At 42.3% G+C, this 16,260-nt stretch overlaps 2 protein-coding genes across 22 annotated transcripts in view; one reads left to right on the top strand and one right to left on the bottom strand.

Annotated features, from left to right (window-relative positions):
* AASDH (aminoadipate-semialdehyde dehydrogenase) overlaps window positions 1–6,120 on the top strand; it is a 40,766-nt gene extending 34,646 nt beyond the window's left edge. The window contains exons 15-16 of the mRNA XM_084971123.1: window positions 257–388; window positions 2,830–6,120. Coding sequence (XP_084827249.1) covers window positions 257–350 — 94 coding nt within the window. The 3' untranslated portion in view covers window positions 351–388; window positions 2,830–6,120. The remainder of the gene's footprint in view (window positions 1–256; window positions 389–2,829) is intronic.
* A 5,179-nt stretch (window positions 6,121–11,299) lies between these two features.
* Window positions 11,300–16,260, bottom strand: part of CRACD (capping protein inhibiting regulator of actin dynamics) — a 265,286-nt gene continuing 260,325 nt past the window's right edge. For all 21 annotated transcript variants that reach the window (XM_084972327.1, XM_084972315.1, XM_084972324.1 and 18 more), the window contains one exon: window positions 11,300–14,155. In XM_084972327.1, coding sequence (XP_084828453.1) covers window positions 13,995–14,155 — 161 coding nt within the window. In that variant the 3' untranslated portion in view covers window positions 11,300–13,994. The remainder of the gene's footprint in view (window positions 14,156–16,260) is intronic.

The raw sequence follows: 16,260 nt of genomic DNA, 5'->3' as shown, positions 1-16,260 counted from the left end.
AGAACTTTGTGTCCATTCTCAGCATGGTGCTTTTGTGCTAGTTCTTTCTTTCTTGGTTTTTATCTTGGCTTTCATAAGTAGCACCCGTTAAATTTATAGTCTCTGCATGTGTAGTAGCTTCATTTCTAATGTCAGCATGCCCTTATAGCATTTTCTCATGTGTATAGCTCTACCTCTGGGAGATTTGTGAATTTGCAGAGGGTAACTGATTAGTAGAATGCATTAAGTGCTGTGAATTGCTTTTTGCCCACGACAGGCCACTGGGAACAGAGTCTGGAAGCATCACTGTGGAAAGCCACTCTTCTCTTCTCCACGGTGCTGCCTACAATATGTTTGCATTGGCTGTGTAGACGGGAATTTACTTTGCTTTACGCACTTTGGAGAACAGGTAAGAATTTCTAGTTGTTTTACCCATCTTTCTCAAAGGCATAGGAGTTGGTGACAACTGAAGTAAATTTTTTTGTTTATTTAATTTTTTAATTTTTAATTTTTAATTTAATTTAATTTTATTTTTTTGTCTTTTTGCTTTTTCTAGGGCCGCTTCCCACGGCACATGGAGGTTCCCAGGCTAGGGGTCGAATTGGAGCTGTAGACGCCGGCCTATGCCAGAGCTACAGCAACGCCAGATCCGAGCCGCATCTGCAACTTACACCACAGCTTACGGCAATGCCGGATGTTAACCCACTGAGCAAGGGCAGGGACCGAACCCACAACCTCATGGTTCCTAGTCGGATTCGTTAACCACTGCGCCATGACAGGAACTCCTAAATTTTTTTTTTTTATTTTTATCTTTTGTCTTTTTAGGGCCACACCCTCGGCACATGGAGGTTCCCAGGCTAGGGGTCGAATGGGAGCTGTAGACGCTGGCCTATGCCAGAGCTACAGCAACGCCAGATCCGAGCCGCATCTGCAACCTACACCACAGCTTACGGCAATGCCGGATCCTTAACCCACTTGAGTGAGACCAGGGGTCAAACCCGCAACCTCAGGATAACTAGTTGGATTCTTTTCCGCTGCACCACGACAGGAACTCCAGTAAATTTTAAACATTATTCAGCTCATTGTGTTGAAAACTAGTTCTGTTTTAGTTGGCAAGCCACGGATTTCTTAATTGTTCCATGATGGTGTAGTAGATTTAAAAGATTCTACAAACATTGTTTTACTTTTGTCATCTTCTTTCCCCAATTAAAAAAAAATGTTACCAGTTTTTAGCCAGCTTTTTTATAACTTCTATTCAGGTTATGAAAATTGAAAGAAACTCCTGCTTTTTCTATGAAAACCAAAATATGTCATATAACCCAGTTTCCACTGTACGGAGGTTCCATCTTCAACTTCATAATTGGCTGATTAGGCTCTTGGTGGGTTATTACATCTTTTGTTGGGATCATAATCTCTTACGTTAAATACCCACAAGTGGCTGCGGCCCAACCTATGCTGTGTTTCTGACGTCGGGGCATCGGGGCAGCTTTGTGAACTTGAGAGTGTACTAGCTCCAGCGTAAGTGACCCCATGGCAGCTATGGGTGGTTCTCGGGAATTTTTGTCCTACATTGACCCTTCGTAGCCTAGCAGTTTCTTTTGCTCTGTGTAACAGTTACTTTGTGATGAAATCTTTTTTAAGTTCACTGAACATTTTTTTATTTACAAAGTAATTTGAATATATTCTCACCTTGAATTTCTAAAAAGTAAGAAGAGGTAAATGCTATTACTCTTTTTAAGATAATTTTTTTTGGCCACAGCCACAGCGTGTGGAAGTTCCTGGGCCAGGGATCGCCTTCTCACCACAGTTGAGGCATGCACTATAGTTGTGGCAACGCTGGATCCTGAACCCACTGCACAACAAGGGAACTTCCTCTTTTTTTTCTGAATGAACCAAAGAGAGATTAAAGTGCTTCTGACCAAGTCAGGGACAGAATAGAGATTACAAATCATATTTCATGAATATGCCCCCTCTTTCTATTTTGTTTTTTATTATACTGCTATTACTGTGTATTTGTGAACAGTATCTTAGATTTGTTTTCTTCCTGTGTGTTTTCCTCACAATATCGGCTGATAGGTTTATCTGTAATAACTTTGAAATAAGCAAATATTATGTAGGGTAGACATACAACTCACAGCTTTTTGTTTAAAGCTTTAATTTAAATGATGATTGAACATAAACTTTTAGTCTCTTTATTTCCTTATACCTACATTAGGAGATGAGAGTAAGATACAGTTTTTAATAAGATACATTGAAAACAAGGTGCAGGAGTTCCCATCGTGGCTCAGTGGTTAACGAATCCAACTAGGAATCATGAGGTTGCAGGTTCGATCCCTGGCCTCGCTCAGTGGGTTAAGGATCTGGTGTTGCGGTGAGTTGTGGTGTAGGTCACAGATGTGGCTCAGATCCCACGTTGCTGTGGCTGTGGCGTAGGCTGGCGGTTACAGCTCCCATTTGACCCCAGCCTGGGAACCTCCATGTGCCGAGGGTGTGGCCCTAGAAGAGACAAAAAAAAAAGGAAAAAGAAAACGTGGTACAGTTTTATCTTTGAGATTAGTGTCTCAACATATCAGTGAGAACCTTTGAATGGGATTCAAAATGCATTTTACTTCACAGTATTCTGCAGAGCAGTGATTCCTGTAACAAGGACACTTTGGTGTATTTTGTGCTGGATTTTACCATTGGGACAGAGGTCTGATCTGAGGATGCCTCGTTTCAGAGAAAGCTGGTACTTTCTCTGTGCATAGCTACCATCCCATAGCCTGCATCGCACCTATCTTATTAAGAATTTCATAAGGCTTCAGTCTACAAAACTGCTGAAATGAGATGAATTATTTTTGCTTTTATCAGGTTTGGCAGTTCTCTACCAGTGAACCGATCTTTTCATCTCCATGTACCTCAGCATCAGAGCAAGAAATATTTTTTGGTTCCCATGATTGCTTTATCTACTGCTGTAACATGAAAGGTCAACTCCGATGGAAATTTCAAACTACTTCAACGGTGTATTCAACACCATTTGCCTTCCGTAACCACACGTGCAGCAGTGAAGCATGGCTGGCAGCAGCATCTACTGATGGGAAATTGTGGATCTTGGAATCTGAGAGTGGAAACTTGCAAAGAGTGTATCAACTTCCTGGAGAAGTCTTCTCTTCTCCTGTGGTCTGGGAGTCAATGCTTGTTATTGGATGTAGAAATAATTATGTTTATTGTCTGGATTTATTGCATGGCAATCAAAAGTAATGAAGTACATTCCTTACTAGAATATATCTGTGAGATATTGAAAAGATTTTGCATTTTAGAGCATGTGGATAATTTTATGTTAAAGATTATATTTTGCTTAAGAAACTTGTCTATTTATTGGGAAAACAACCATATTTTACTTCCTTTAGGAGCAAAAAAATGCTCTTAAAAGAAATTACTGAACAAAACACATCAATATATTAAGTAACACTTTAATTAGGCCACAGATGTTCTACTTTAGGTTTTTTGGGTTTTTTAAATTTTTTTTTTTGCTTGTTTTAAGGCTGTACCTTCAGCATAAGGAGGTTCCCAGGCTAGGAGTTGAATCAGAACTACAGCTGCCTGTCTACACCACAGCCACATCAACACCAGGTCCGAGCTGTGTCTGCAGCCTACACTACAGCTCATGGCAACACTGGATCCTGAACACCCTGAGTGAGGCTAGGGATTGAACCCTTGTCCTCAAGGATACTAGTCGGGTTCGTTACCACCGAGCCATGATGGGAACTCCCCTACTTTGGTTTTTTTATAGAATACCTCTGAAAATAAAGGTCAATATACATGGTCGGTTAAAAACTTTGTGATATCATACACCAGCCACTCATTTACTGAGATTCATAACAAAAAGTTCTCAAAGATAGGATCTGTTTACAAATCAGGGTCCATAATTTAATATTTTAAAAAGAACGAAGTACCAGTGTAGAATAATATATACACACGATATAGTTTCAAGTTGACATACCTACTTTTCTCAATTTTTGATACATGAACTTCAATGGTGAACATTTTTGCACCTGTATTTTCAATTTTTAAAATTTTGCTGTTTTAACAACTTTTTTGTTGTTTGGTGACTTGAAGGTAGGGAACACAGCAGAAACCAAGAACGAAGAAATCAAGTATCATGATTTCTCACAAGGCTTAATGCTGCTTTTCCAGTCCCATTGCACTTGGGTCCTGTCTCCACTTGCCTGGTGGGTGAGTTGCCCTCGGTGAGCTGTTCCTCTGGAAGCCACACTCTTTATGCAGCCCCTTCTCTTACATGGCATGGCCGTGGGCTTGGCCTCGGATTTGCTTTAACCAACAGAGTGCAGGGATGCTGACACTGTGCCACTTCTGAGCCCAAACCTTAAGAAGGTCTGGCGGCTTCTCCTTTTATAGCTTTGGATGCCCTGAGCTGCCAGCCTGGTTATCTGCTGGAGGAGCCCTGTGGAGTTATGACTCCACAGAGAAGAACCAAAGGGCCAGTGAACAGTGACAGCCAGGGGTGTGGCCCCAGAATTCCAACCAGTCCCAGCTGTATGTACCCTGTCGCTGACCTTGCCCCTTGCTCTGCAGTCAGCTGTGGTATTGCTTCATGTGTCCCTTTGTTTGTCAGTAGAGTCTCAAGTATCAAACAAGCCAGAATTCCTGGTTGCAAGCCATAGAAGCCAATTTGGGCTATTTTAAATAGATAATTTATTTTTATTTTTTATTGAAGTATAGTGGATGTACAGTATTACATAATACAAAATAGTAATTCACACTTTTTATTTATTAAATGATTTTTATTTTTTCCATCATGGTTTACAGTATTCTGTCAATTTTCTCCTGTACAGCAAGATGACCCAGTTATACATATCAATGTATACATTCTTTTTCTCACATTATCCTCCACCATGCTCCATCATAAGTGATTAGATAATAGTTCCCTGTGCTGTACGGCAGGATCTCGTTGCTCATCCATTCTAAATGCAATAGTTTGCATCTATTAAGCCCAAATTCCCAGTCCATTCCACTCCCTCCCCCTCCTCCTTGGCAACCACAAGTCTGTTCTCCATGTCCACAATTTCCTTTGCTATGGAAAGTTTGATTTGTGCATTATACTAGATTCCAGATATAAGTGACATCATATGGTACTTGTCTTTCTTTTTCTGACTTATTTCACTTAGTATGAGTCTCTAGTTCCATCCATGTTGCCACAAATGGCATTATTTTGTTAAGTAATTCACACTTTTTAAAGGCTATACTTTTTAAAGGCATTTATTATTATTATTATAAAATATTGCTTATATTCCCCTCATAGCTTATATATTTGTTAATTTTTTTTTCCCTTTTAGAGCCATACCAAGGCACATGGAGGTTTCCAGGCTAGGGGTAGAATCAGAGCTGCAGCCGCCGGCCTACAACAGAGCCACAGCAACACTAGTTCCTGAACCCCCTTAGCGAGGCCAGGGATCGAACTGGCATCCTCAAGGATGCTAGTCAGGTTTGTTAACTGATGAGCCATGATGGGAACTCCCATTTTTAGTTTATTTTTATATATGGTGTTAGAAAACAGTCTAATTTCATTTTTTTACATGTAGGTGTTCAGTTTTCCCAGCACCATTTATTGAAGAGACTGTCTTTTCTCCATTGTATGTTCTTGCCTCCTTTGTTATAGGTTAATTGACTGTAGTTGCATGGGTTTAATTCTGGGCTCTCTGTTCTGCTCCATTGCTCTGTGTATCTGTTTTTGTGCCAGTACTGTACTGCTTTGATGACTGTAAGTTTGGAGTATAGTTTGAAGCCAGGGATTGTGATTCTCCCAGATATGCTCTTTCTCAAGGTTGCTTTGATTATTCAGGGTCTTTTGTGTTTCCATACAAAACTTTTTAAAATTTAAATTATTGGCTATACTTAACAGCATGCAGAAGTTCCCAGGCCAAGGACTGAACCCATGCCACAGCTGTAACCACAGCCATAGCAGTGACAACAGCTGGATCCTTAACCCACTGAGCCATGAGGGAACTCCTAAATTTTAAAATTATCTGGGAAGGATACCTTTGGTACTTTGATAGAAATTGCACTGAATCTGTATTTCTTTGGTAGTATGGTCATTTTACCATTAATTCTCCCCGTCTATAAATACAGTATGTCTTCCTATTTGTTTGTGTCCTCTTCAGTTTCTTTCATGAGTGCCTTTTTTTCTTTTTGGCTGTGCCCATGGCATATAGAAGTTCCTGGGCCAGGGACTGAACCCGCGCCACAACTGAACCAAGCTGCTGCTGTAGTGACAATGTGGGATTCTTAACCACAACAGAACTCATCAGTGCCTTATAGCTTTCCCAATACATATATTTACCTCCTTAGGGAAGTTTATTACTAGGTATTTTATTCCTTTTGATGTGATGGTAAATAGGATTGTTTACTTAATTTCTCTCTCTTTTTATAGTTGCACCTGCAGCATATGGAAGTTCCCAGACCAGGGAGTGAATCTGAGCCACAGCTGTAACCTACACTGTTGCTGCAGCAATGCCAGATCGACTGTGTCTGGCTAAGAATTTTAACCTGCACTTCCACAATGACCTGAGCCACTGCAGGTGGATTCTTAACCCACTGCACCATAGAAGGAACTCCCTCAATTTATCTTACTGATGGTTCAAGTGGAACAGATTTCTGTATATAAATTTTAGACCCTTCAACTTGACCAAATTCATTGATGAATTCTAGGGATTTTTTTGGTGGCATCTTTAGGATTTTCTGTGTATAGTATCATATCTGCAAACAGTGACAGTTTTGCTTCTTCCTTTCCAATTTGGATTCCTTTTATTTTCTTCCTGATTGCTGTGGCTAGAACATCCAATACTATCTTGAATATAAGTAGGGAGAGTGGGCAGCCTTGTCTTGTTCCACATCTTAGAGGAAATGCTTTCAGTTTTTCACCCTTGAGTATGTTAGCTGTGGTTTTGTCATATATAGCCTTTATTATGTTGAGGTACGTTCCTCCTATGCCCACTTTCTGCTGTGCCCATTTTCTGAAGAGTTTTTATTTTTAAATCATAAATGGATGATTTTTTTTTTTTTTCCTTTTTAGGCCTCCATCTGAGGCATATGGAAGTTCCCAGGCTAGGGGTCTAATCGGAGCTGCAGCTGTTGGCCTACACCACAGCCATAGCAATGCAGGATCTGAGCTGCATCTGCAACCCACACTGTAGGTCATGGTAACACCAGATCCTTAACCCACCTACTGCGGCCAGAGATCAAACCCAGGTCCTCATGGATACTAATCAGGTTCATTAACCACTGAGCCACAACAGGAACTCCTAGACGTCGATTTTGGCAAAAGCTTTTTCTACATCCATTTTGTTACTTGTTTCGGGGTTGTTTATTGTAGGTGTTTTTTGTTCTTTTTTCTTTTGTTCTCTTGTGATTTGATGACTATAGATTTTTGGCTGGTAGTTACCGTGAGTTTTTTATTTATTTAATCTATATACAAATATACATGATTGTTTTAAATTGCTGATCTCTTAATTTCAAACACATTTTTATAATCCTGCATTTGTACCCTCCTCCCCTCACAATGATTGTTCTTGACATCATATTTTCCAATTGTTTTGTGTATCCCTTAATTGCTTATTGTGGATATAAATGATTTTACTGTTGTCTTTCAACTTTCCTACTAGCTTTGTGCATGGATGATTTCCTATCTTTAATGTATGTTTCCCTTTACCAATGAGCTTTTTCATTTTGTAATTTTCATTTTCCTAGTTTATTTTTCATTAAGAGAAGTTCCTTAAACATTTCTTGTTTGGTGGTGCTGAACTGTTTTAGCTTTTGCTTGTCTGTAAAGATTGTAATCTTTGCATCAACTCTGAACAAGAGACATGCTTAGTAGAGTATTCTTGGTTATAGGTTTCTTCTTTGATCACTTTAAATATACAGCCTTTCTAACCTGCAAATTTTCTGCTGAAATGTCAGCCAATAATAGCCTTTGGGAGTTCCCGTCTATGTTATTTGTTGCATTTTCATTTCTGCTTTTAGTATTCTCTTTTTATCTTTAATTTTTGCCATTTTGATTACAATGTGTTTTGGTGTGTTACTCTTGGGCTTAATCCTGTATAAGACTCTGCACTTCCTGGAGTTGGGTGTCTGTATCCTTTCCTGGGTTAGGGAAATTTTCAACTATTATGTTCAAATATGTTCTCAGTCTGTTTCTTTCTCTTCCTTCTGGGATCCCTATGATGAAAACATTATTGTACTTGATGTTGTCCCAAATGTCTTTTATACTGTCCTCACTTCCTTATTTTTTTTCTATTCAGCAACAATGATTCCTACTACTCTGTCTTCCAACTCACTGATCCATCTCTTTGTGTCATATAGTCTATTGCTGATTTCTTGTATATTTTTATTTTTTATTTATTTATATTTTTTTGTTTTTTTTTTTTTTTTTTTTTCTAAGGCTGCACCTGTGGTACATGGAGGTACCCAGGCTAGGAGTCAAATCAGAACTTACAGTTACTGGCCTACACCACAGCCACAGAAATGCCGGATCCGAGCTGCATCTGCGACCTACACCACAGCTCACAGCAATGCCAGATCCTTAACCCACTGAGCGAGACCAGGGATCGAACCCGCAACCTCATGGTTCCTAGTCAGATTTGTTTCCGTTGTGCCATGATGGGAACTCCTCTTGTATATTCTTAATTTATTGCATTCTTCATCTCTGTTTGGTTACTCTTTATATTTTCTCTTTGTCAGTAACTGTTAACTTCTCCCTCTATGCATTCATTCTTTGCCCAAGTTCTCTGATCATCTTTACAGTCACTGCCCTGAACTCTTTCTTGGTTATTTGCCTGAAAACACTTCAGTTAGTTCTTTTGGGGTTTTATCTTGTTCCTGCGTCTGGAAATGTTCCTCTGTTGCTTCACTTTGCCAGAATTGCTGTTTGTATTTTTATGTATTTGGTAGGTTGTGTTTCTTGACCTTAGAGACATGGCCTTGTTTGGAGGTAACTTATGTGTTCCAACAGTGCATTCCCCTCTCATCACCCAAGCTCTGTGCTCTAGGGCTTCCTCACTGTTCATGCCATATGTGTCCTTCTGTTGTTGTGGGCTCTGCTGTCTGGTAGGGTTGACGGGACAAGGTCACCGGGTGGCTGACCATAGAACCCCAGGGGCCCTGGGGCTAATGCTGCCCACTGGTGGGTGGAGTTAGGGTCTAGAAGATTCCAGGGCTGTGGCTCACTGTATGGTGGGTGAAGCCAAGTCCTGGAGTTAATGCTGGCATACTAGTGAGCATCAGGTCCTGGAGTCTGGTCACAAGGCCCAGGGGTCCCAGAACTGTTATCACTGGTGGGGGTGGGAGGGCCGTGTTCCTGACAAGATGCTTGTGGGGTCCAGGATATCCCAAAGGTCTGACCTGCTGACGGGCCAGGAGTATCTCCAGGCTGCAAGAGTGTGGTTTTCTTGTGTCAGGCGTCTGTCCCTGATGGGTAAGGCTGGTCCAAAGGCTAGAGATGGCTCTGCGGATGGCAGGGAAAGGGCAGGGCTGGGCCCTGGAGCCTTTGCCAGGACCAGTGTCCATGTGGTAGAAGGAAATCCTGAGAATGGCTGCCACCAGTTTCGGGGTTCCCAGGCCGAGCTGCACCTGGCTCCTGCCTCTTTGGAAGACACTCCGAGATCAACATGTAGGTCTGACCCGGGCTCCTGGCACTGACTGCTTCTGCCCTGGGTCCTGGAGCAGGTAAGGGTGTGCATGCCCTTTATGAGTGAAGCCTGGCTGTCCCCCAGCCCTCTGGGATGCCTGAAAGTAGAAGTCACTGGGGGCTACCTTCCCAGCAGGAGGCTGGGCTGGGGAGCCTGACGGGGGACACAGAGCTCTCAGTCCTTGGGGGGAACCTATGTGATATAACTCTCCTGTTCATAGGGCTTCCTTTTGGGGGTATGCAGTTTGACTACAGCATGAATCCTGCCCTCCTGCCCATCGCTTGGTTCCTCCTTTATGTGGAAGATCTTCTCTGGTAGGTTCCAGTCTTTTTATTAGTGGTTGTTCTGTAAATAGCTGTGACTTTGGTGTGCCCACGAAACATGAGCTCAGGGTGTTGTTCCACCATCCTGGCCAGTCTCCTCCAGAATGAATTTTTAAAAGAATGTCGAGTCTCCTGCAGAATTACAGAGAGGGCTAGGGCCATACAGCCAGGAACAATGCCTGAAATGACTGTATGGTTTTGGCCTGATGGAAGACAGCTCCTGTCCTGGAAGCTCTACATGGCTCACCCTGTGGACCCACTAACCTTGGGCACTTTCCTGCCTCTGCCAGACCTCCTCACAGTGCCCTCATCCCAATCCACGGCCCCTTTCAGGTGGAAGTTAAGCATGTTGACATGCCCACAGAGTGTATAGGAAAGCAGCCAGTAGGCATTTCAGCTGTATTAGGAGGTGATGCTGGTGCAGGTTTTCCCACGGAAAGGGGGCTGAGGCCATTCCTGGCTCAAAAGGACATTATCTTCTGCCAGGCATTAGATCAGTGCTTCATCTTTGATTTATTAACCACCTGAAGCTCTTGCTGAATGCACTTTCCAGTTGAGAGGGCTGGAAGGAGGGGGCTTGGCTGAGCCACACTAGAGCCGGAGCCAAAAGGAAAAATCAGTGATACTGATCCTGTCTTTATTCAAGATTTTGATATTCATTTGTCATGGAATTTGCATTAACCTTAATTTAAAAAAAATACTGCATTAAAATAACATCTTTTTCGTTTTGGCTACACTTGTGGCATATGGAAGTTCCCAGGCAGTCTGAGCAGCAGCTGTAACTTAACCACAGCCGCGGCGATGCTGGATCCTCAACCCACTGAGCTGGACCAGGGAATGAACCAGGTCTTCCCCAGAGACAAGCTGGAGTATTAACCCACGGCACCACAGTAAAAACTCCACAACAGCATTTCTCTTCATTATTTGGAGTTTTGGCACCTGAGGCAAGAGCCCTGCTTGCACCCCTCGCCTTGCCCTCGTCTGGCCCTGTGAGTCGTAGGTCTGGTCTGGGGCCTTGCACTGCATCTCTCAGGCACTCAGCTACTGTTCCACAGCCCATATGTGAGTAAGGGGGCTGGAGAATCATCCTGCCTGAGATACGGACTGGGCAGTTCTAATTTAGGGTTGAGATAAACATTTAATTTGTCCCTACTCATTATTATTTTTCTCCAAAAATACCTAGTTAAAGGTATAGTAAGATACCACATAAAGTGCCTTGAAATTCTCCTCAGCAGAAGCTATGTAAGCTTGCTCTAGTCACTGAAATCAGTTAAAAACTTCAGCTTGAAAAGGAAAGTCCATCAATGCCACAGATCTTGTGGGGTTTTTTTTTATTGAAAGATCTTTTCCCTTCAATAATGGACATTTTACATTAAAACTTTATACAACCAAAATCTCAAAATAATATTAAAATCACAGTAAGCTATTTTCATTAAGTCTCTACTTCATTTTATTGTTGATAAAAATATTGCAAGACACTTGTAACTCTAATGTTTCTGCTTTAAAATAAGCAATTAAAACTAAATGTCACAAGAAGAGACAATGAGTACATACTACAATTTGCTAATAACTGGCTAAAATAATTTAATAGTAATTAATGTATAAGAAACAATTGCACTTGAAAAATTAAAAAAGTAAACAAAAAACCCTCTAGTTTTGTATATGTGTCTTATGAACAGAGGTTAATCATCTACAACCTTACCAGGAGTATGTATATTTATTTAAATTAGAAAAACAAAGCTTGTTATTGAACATAGAAATCATTCGTTTCATTTTTAAAAGTCTTGAATTTGTATATGCTTTACAGAATTGCCCCCACAGTTTGCTATCAGAAAAGACTGCAACACAACTAAAGCAAAATAACACTTCATTGGTATTTAGTGCAAATTTGGAGTAATTTTTACATGAAATATTAAAACATGTAACTTTTAGAAGTTATTGGAATAAGTGCTATGACTGTCCTTTCCTCAGTATGGTCTTCTTTTAAAGATTTTGATGGAAATTTGTAACTGAGGTATTTCTCCTTTGTATGGGCTCAGTGCCATTACAGAGGTGACATGTCTACCATTCTGTTAGTGATCTTTTTTCTTTGCCTGTTCTCTGTCATTACTGTGATATAATCCAAAGCTGACAGGATGAAAGAAAGAGTCAATGCAGAAGAACTAATGGAGCACTCTAATTCCAGGGCTCTGGATGGATGGAGTCCAATTAAAAAGTGTGACCCTAGTGAGAAAATCATTGAAACTAACAAATGTCTGCATATTTGATTTAGAAATGAATATCAGTGTGAAAAACATGCAGTGGAATATTGCTTCTTACAGCCATAAAAAAAATTTCCATTGATTCTGAACAGTCTGAAGGTCCACTATATATATATATATATTATATGAATTCCAACTTGCAGAAGTAAAACTATCTACGTTACCACATATGCCAGCTGCTACCAAGACGCTGAGCCATCACTTCTGGAAAGAAAATGCCTTTTAGATGGTCAATAACTGTGCTCATCCTTTAAGGTACATTCTTTAAGGAGACTAGCATATATCTTTTAAGTAAGCATAAAGGAAAATGATACTAATAAAATGTGTTTTTGTGGGAGAGGGAAAAGGGACATAGTTCTTTTCCCTGCACTAAGCAAAGGATTTGTACTTAGACTTTGAAGTCAGAATTGAAAAAAAAAGGCAATATGCCAACACCATGAAATATCAGTTAGTGTTAGCAATGTGTGGGTTTGCTGAATGTCTGTGAGTCATGGAAAGCAAATTCAGGGAAATAAAAGTTAATATAAGTGGCTTTTAAATTGCCAAGTCCCTTCTTTTTTATGTGTGTGTAGTAACAAGGCCACTTAAAACTCAGATGTTGGTAAAGGTAGCAAGATGTACTCTCTGCGTTATAAACGCTGTGGAACATTTGACTCTAAACATGAATTACTTGATCATGGTAAAGAAACTTCCCAGAGGAAGTCCTTAGTGCAGAGGCTTCAAATCGTGTCTTACTGTTGCCTTCTTTTCAAGACTTGAAGGATTTCCAGAGATGTGGTGTCCATCACCTTTGTACCCTGGCTATTGGCTGGTTTGGGGGATTGTTCTATTATTTTTCCTGTCTCACTTTTGCCACTTTGGGTGAAATGACCCTCCCCCTCAGAGTTTGAAAAACTAGATTAATACCAGTGTATCCCAAACTTCTCAACCTTGATGAAATACCTGACATTATCTATCTCGATTTTACCAGCATACACACATCCACCTCATCGTCAGAGCATCCCTGATTGAGCGAGCCTGGAAGGGAGCTTAGCCTGAAGAACAGCTGCACTCAATGAGGAAATTCAGACACAGAATTTGTAGCTGCTGTTTTTTTTCTCCTTTTAACCATTTTAGGAGCCAGCTGGCCAAATGGATAACTTGTCCTTCAAGTCCCAGTGTAATGGAGCCTGTGGCTCAAAGGTGTGGATGGTTCACTCTGGGCTGCAGCTTCCAGGAAAAGCAGACCTGGGCCCAAGGCTGGGAGCCAGGCTTTTACCTGCAGTTCCCGGTTCCTCATGGCATCCAGGAGCGTGGGCGTTCTCGCTTCTGTCTCTATGGGATCCTTTCACAGCTACTACAGAAAAGGCTAGAAGTCCCCAAACACATGGTAGGTGGTCTAGAGAAAAGAAGCTGGGGTAAAGAACCAGAAGAACGATGAGCACAAAGATTGGCCAAAGTCCATGTGCTGAATGGTGTGCCGTGTGAAAGGCCGGGCGGGGCCAGGGGGTGGCTCTCCTGAGGAGCTCTCAGCCTGGAGACCTTGCTCCACGTGGGCCCTCGGATGGAATCTTCTCTAGAACTAGGAGGAGCTTCAGGCACCAGGACCTGGGATTGTACAAATACACTCTTGACAAGGGCCACCGTCAGTTCGGCTTCTCGGCACTCTCGAGCCTTCCACACCTGGTCCCTTCACCTCGTGTAAGAAATAAATAAACAGGGCAAGGAAAAGCCAGTACCTGGCAACAGGAGTGGCCAAGACTCACTCGTTACTTAATAATCTGTGGGCAGTCGCTCCAGGCCTTGGCTTTCCTCTTGGCCAAAGCCAGCCAGGCCGGTTCTGTTGACATGGGGGCAGCGTCGGGAGTAGAGAACCTCTTTGTGACTTCTTTCACCAGTGGCGCTGGCGGGGCTGAGTCCGAGATCTCCACTAGAAATAGGAGATTCAGAAAGGAAACCCAGTGAGATGGGTACATCTGGCCAGAAGAATTGGGGAACAAAAACTACATGATCATAGCCAGTATACACAGAATCACAATGATCCCGTACAGTCAGTTCTCATTTTGGAGTATCTCTAGAAACCTAATTTTTTCTGTGCACAGAAGCTACGCCTGCATGATAGTAAGAAATAAAAGGCAAATTCTATGATTCTAGTCATACAACATACAACCAGTCAATGTCATGAAGAAAAAGATAAAACCAGTAGTTTGAACTTAACTAGCTGTGAGGTCAAAAGCTGGATCTTCCACCAGTGAAGTCCTGGCCCCTCACCCTAAGGTTCTCCAGCCCTGATGGTTCAGTCTCGTCTAGCAATTCCTCTGCATCCTAGAGGCCTCTAAGGTAGGATTCCCATCTTATCTTTGGGTCATATTTAGTGCCCGTGACAATGGCCTACAGGAAACACTGACTGAAACTTCAGAAGAAATGCTTGCTTTATCAGGTGGGGCCACTGAGCGGCATCAGCCCTTGGGCGTGTCCGAGAATTCAAGCAGAGGCCAAGGTTGCTTTCTTTGACTCTGGAGCGTTCACTATTCTGCAAGAGTTCTCTCTTAACACACACATAGGATGTTTAAGATCCTTCAGTGCAATAATGCCCTTGCAAGTTCTGGAGAAACTGTGCAGTGCTCAAAAGTGGTTTTCAAATGTAATGTTTTTTCTCTCCTTACAGAACAGTCAGTATAGCTTTAATAGCAAGACCTCTTCACATACCCAGACCTCAGTGAGCAACTATTCAAGGCATAGAAAACCTTGGATCTAGAGGCTGAGCGTCTGAGGCAGGGCTGCCTAGTGGGAAAAGATGCCCTAATAACCTGAGAGGAAGCTCTTTCAGGCTCCATCCTGCCAGTGATTTCTTTTTTTTTTTTTTTTTTTTTTTTTTGTCTTTTGTCTTGTTGTTGTTGTTGTTGTTGCTATTTCTTGGGCCGCTCCCGCGGCATATGGAGGTTCCCAGGCTAGGGGTCGAAGCGGAGCTGTAGCCACTGGCCTACGCCAGAGCCACAGCAACGCGGGATCCGAGCCGCGTCTGCAACCTACACCACAGCTCACGGCAACGCCGGATCATTAACCCACTGAGCAAGGGCAGGGACCGAACCCGCAACCTCATGGTTCCTAGTCGGATCCGTTAACCACTGCGCCAAGACGGGAACTCCCTGCCAGTGATTTCTAACAAGGACATAGTTATAAAGATAACTGAATCACTTTATCTTTGAATAGTATAAACAGGTTTTTTTACCTTTTTAGAGCTGCACCCATGGCATATGCAAATTGGCAGGCTAGGGGTTGAATCAGAGCTATAGCTGCTGACTTGTACCACAGCTCACAGCAATGCCGGATCCTTAATCCAGTGAGCAAGACCAGGGCTCAACCCGAATCCTCATAGACACTAGTGGGGTTCGTTACCACTGAACCACGACGGGAACTCCTAATTATTTCAATGTGCACGTGTCCCTTCAGTGTCATGGACATACAAACACTGCTGTTGTTAATTAACATCAGGGACTTAGAACAGAAGTCCTTGCTTGCTGAAGTCACATTTGGGTCAGCCACATGCTGTCTGAAGTCACAGCAGTAAGAAGGGCCTGCCCTGCTTTTGTCTGGAGCAGCTGAGCCGTTTGGATCTCTGTGACTAGAGAAGCAGCTTCCATTTCCAGGTGGGGCAGAGCTCTGGGTAGGGCTTTCAGATACAGCTTCCTCACATTTATCTTAAGTTTGCAGCATCAAAGTAACAAACCCCTGAGTCCGCCTTTCAGCTCAGACTTGCTATCAACTGCTTTGCTTTGAGCCTATCAAAACACTGCTGCATTTAAATTTTGCTTAAACCTCACCTTTCCCCCCCCCCAAATCCTAATCTAATCTAGTCTTTTCCTTTGCCCAGAAAGTTGCATGGCATGCAGCCTTCCTTGCTGATTTTGTAGGACTGCAGGCCATGGAGCTGGAGAAGGCTCCTATCACCTTGTTAAAGGTTCAGGAGTTTCATGAGCCGCCTGCTGTCACGCTGGTGCTTTGAGATTGGCTGCTGTTGGGAGGACTGATAGC

Source organism: Sus scrofa, chromosome 8 (assembly GCF_054392235.1).
Source record: "Sus scrofa isolate SSC_HxYL_T2T_F1_AM1 chromosome 8, Sscrofa_HxYL_maternal_Yorkshire_Landrace_v2.0, whole genome shotgun sequence".
NCBI lineage: Eukaryota > Metazoa > Chordata > Mammalia > Artiodactyla > Suidae > Sus > Sus scrofa.
Note: the sequence above shows the minus strand (reverse complement) of the source record. Positions and strands in the feature narration are given on the sequence as shown.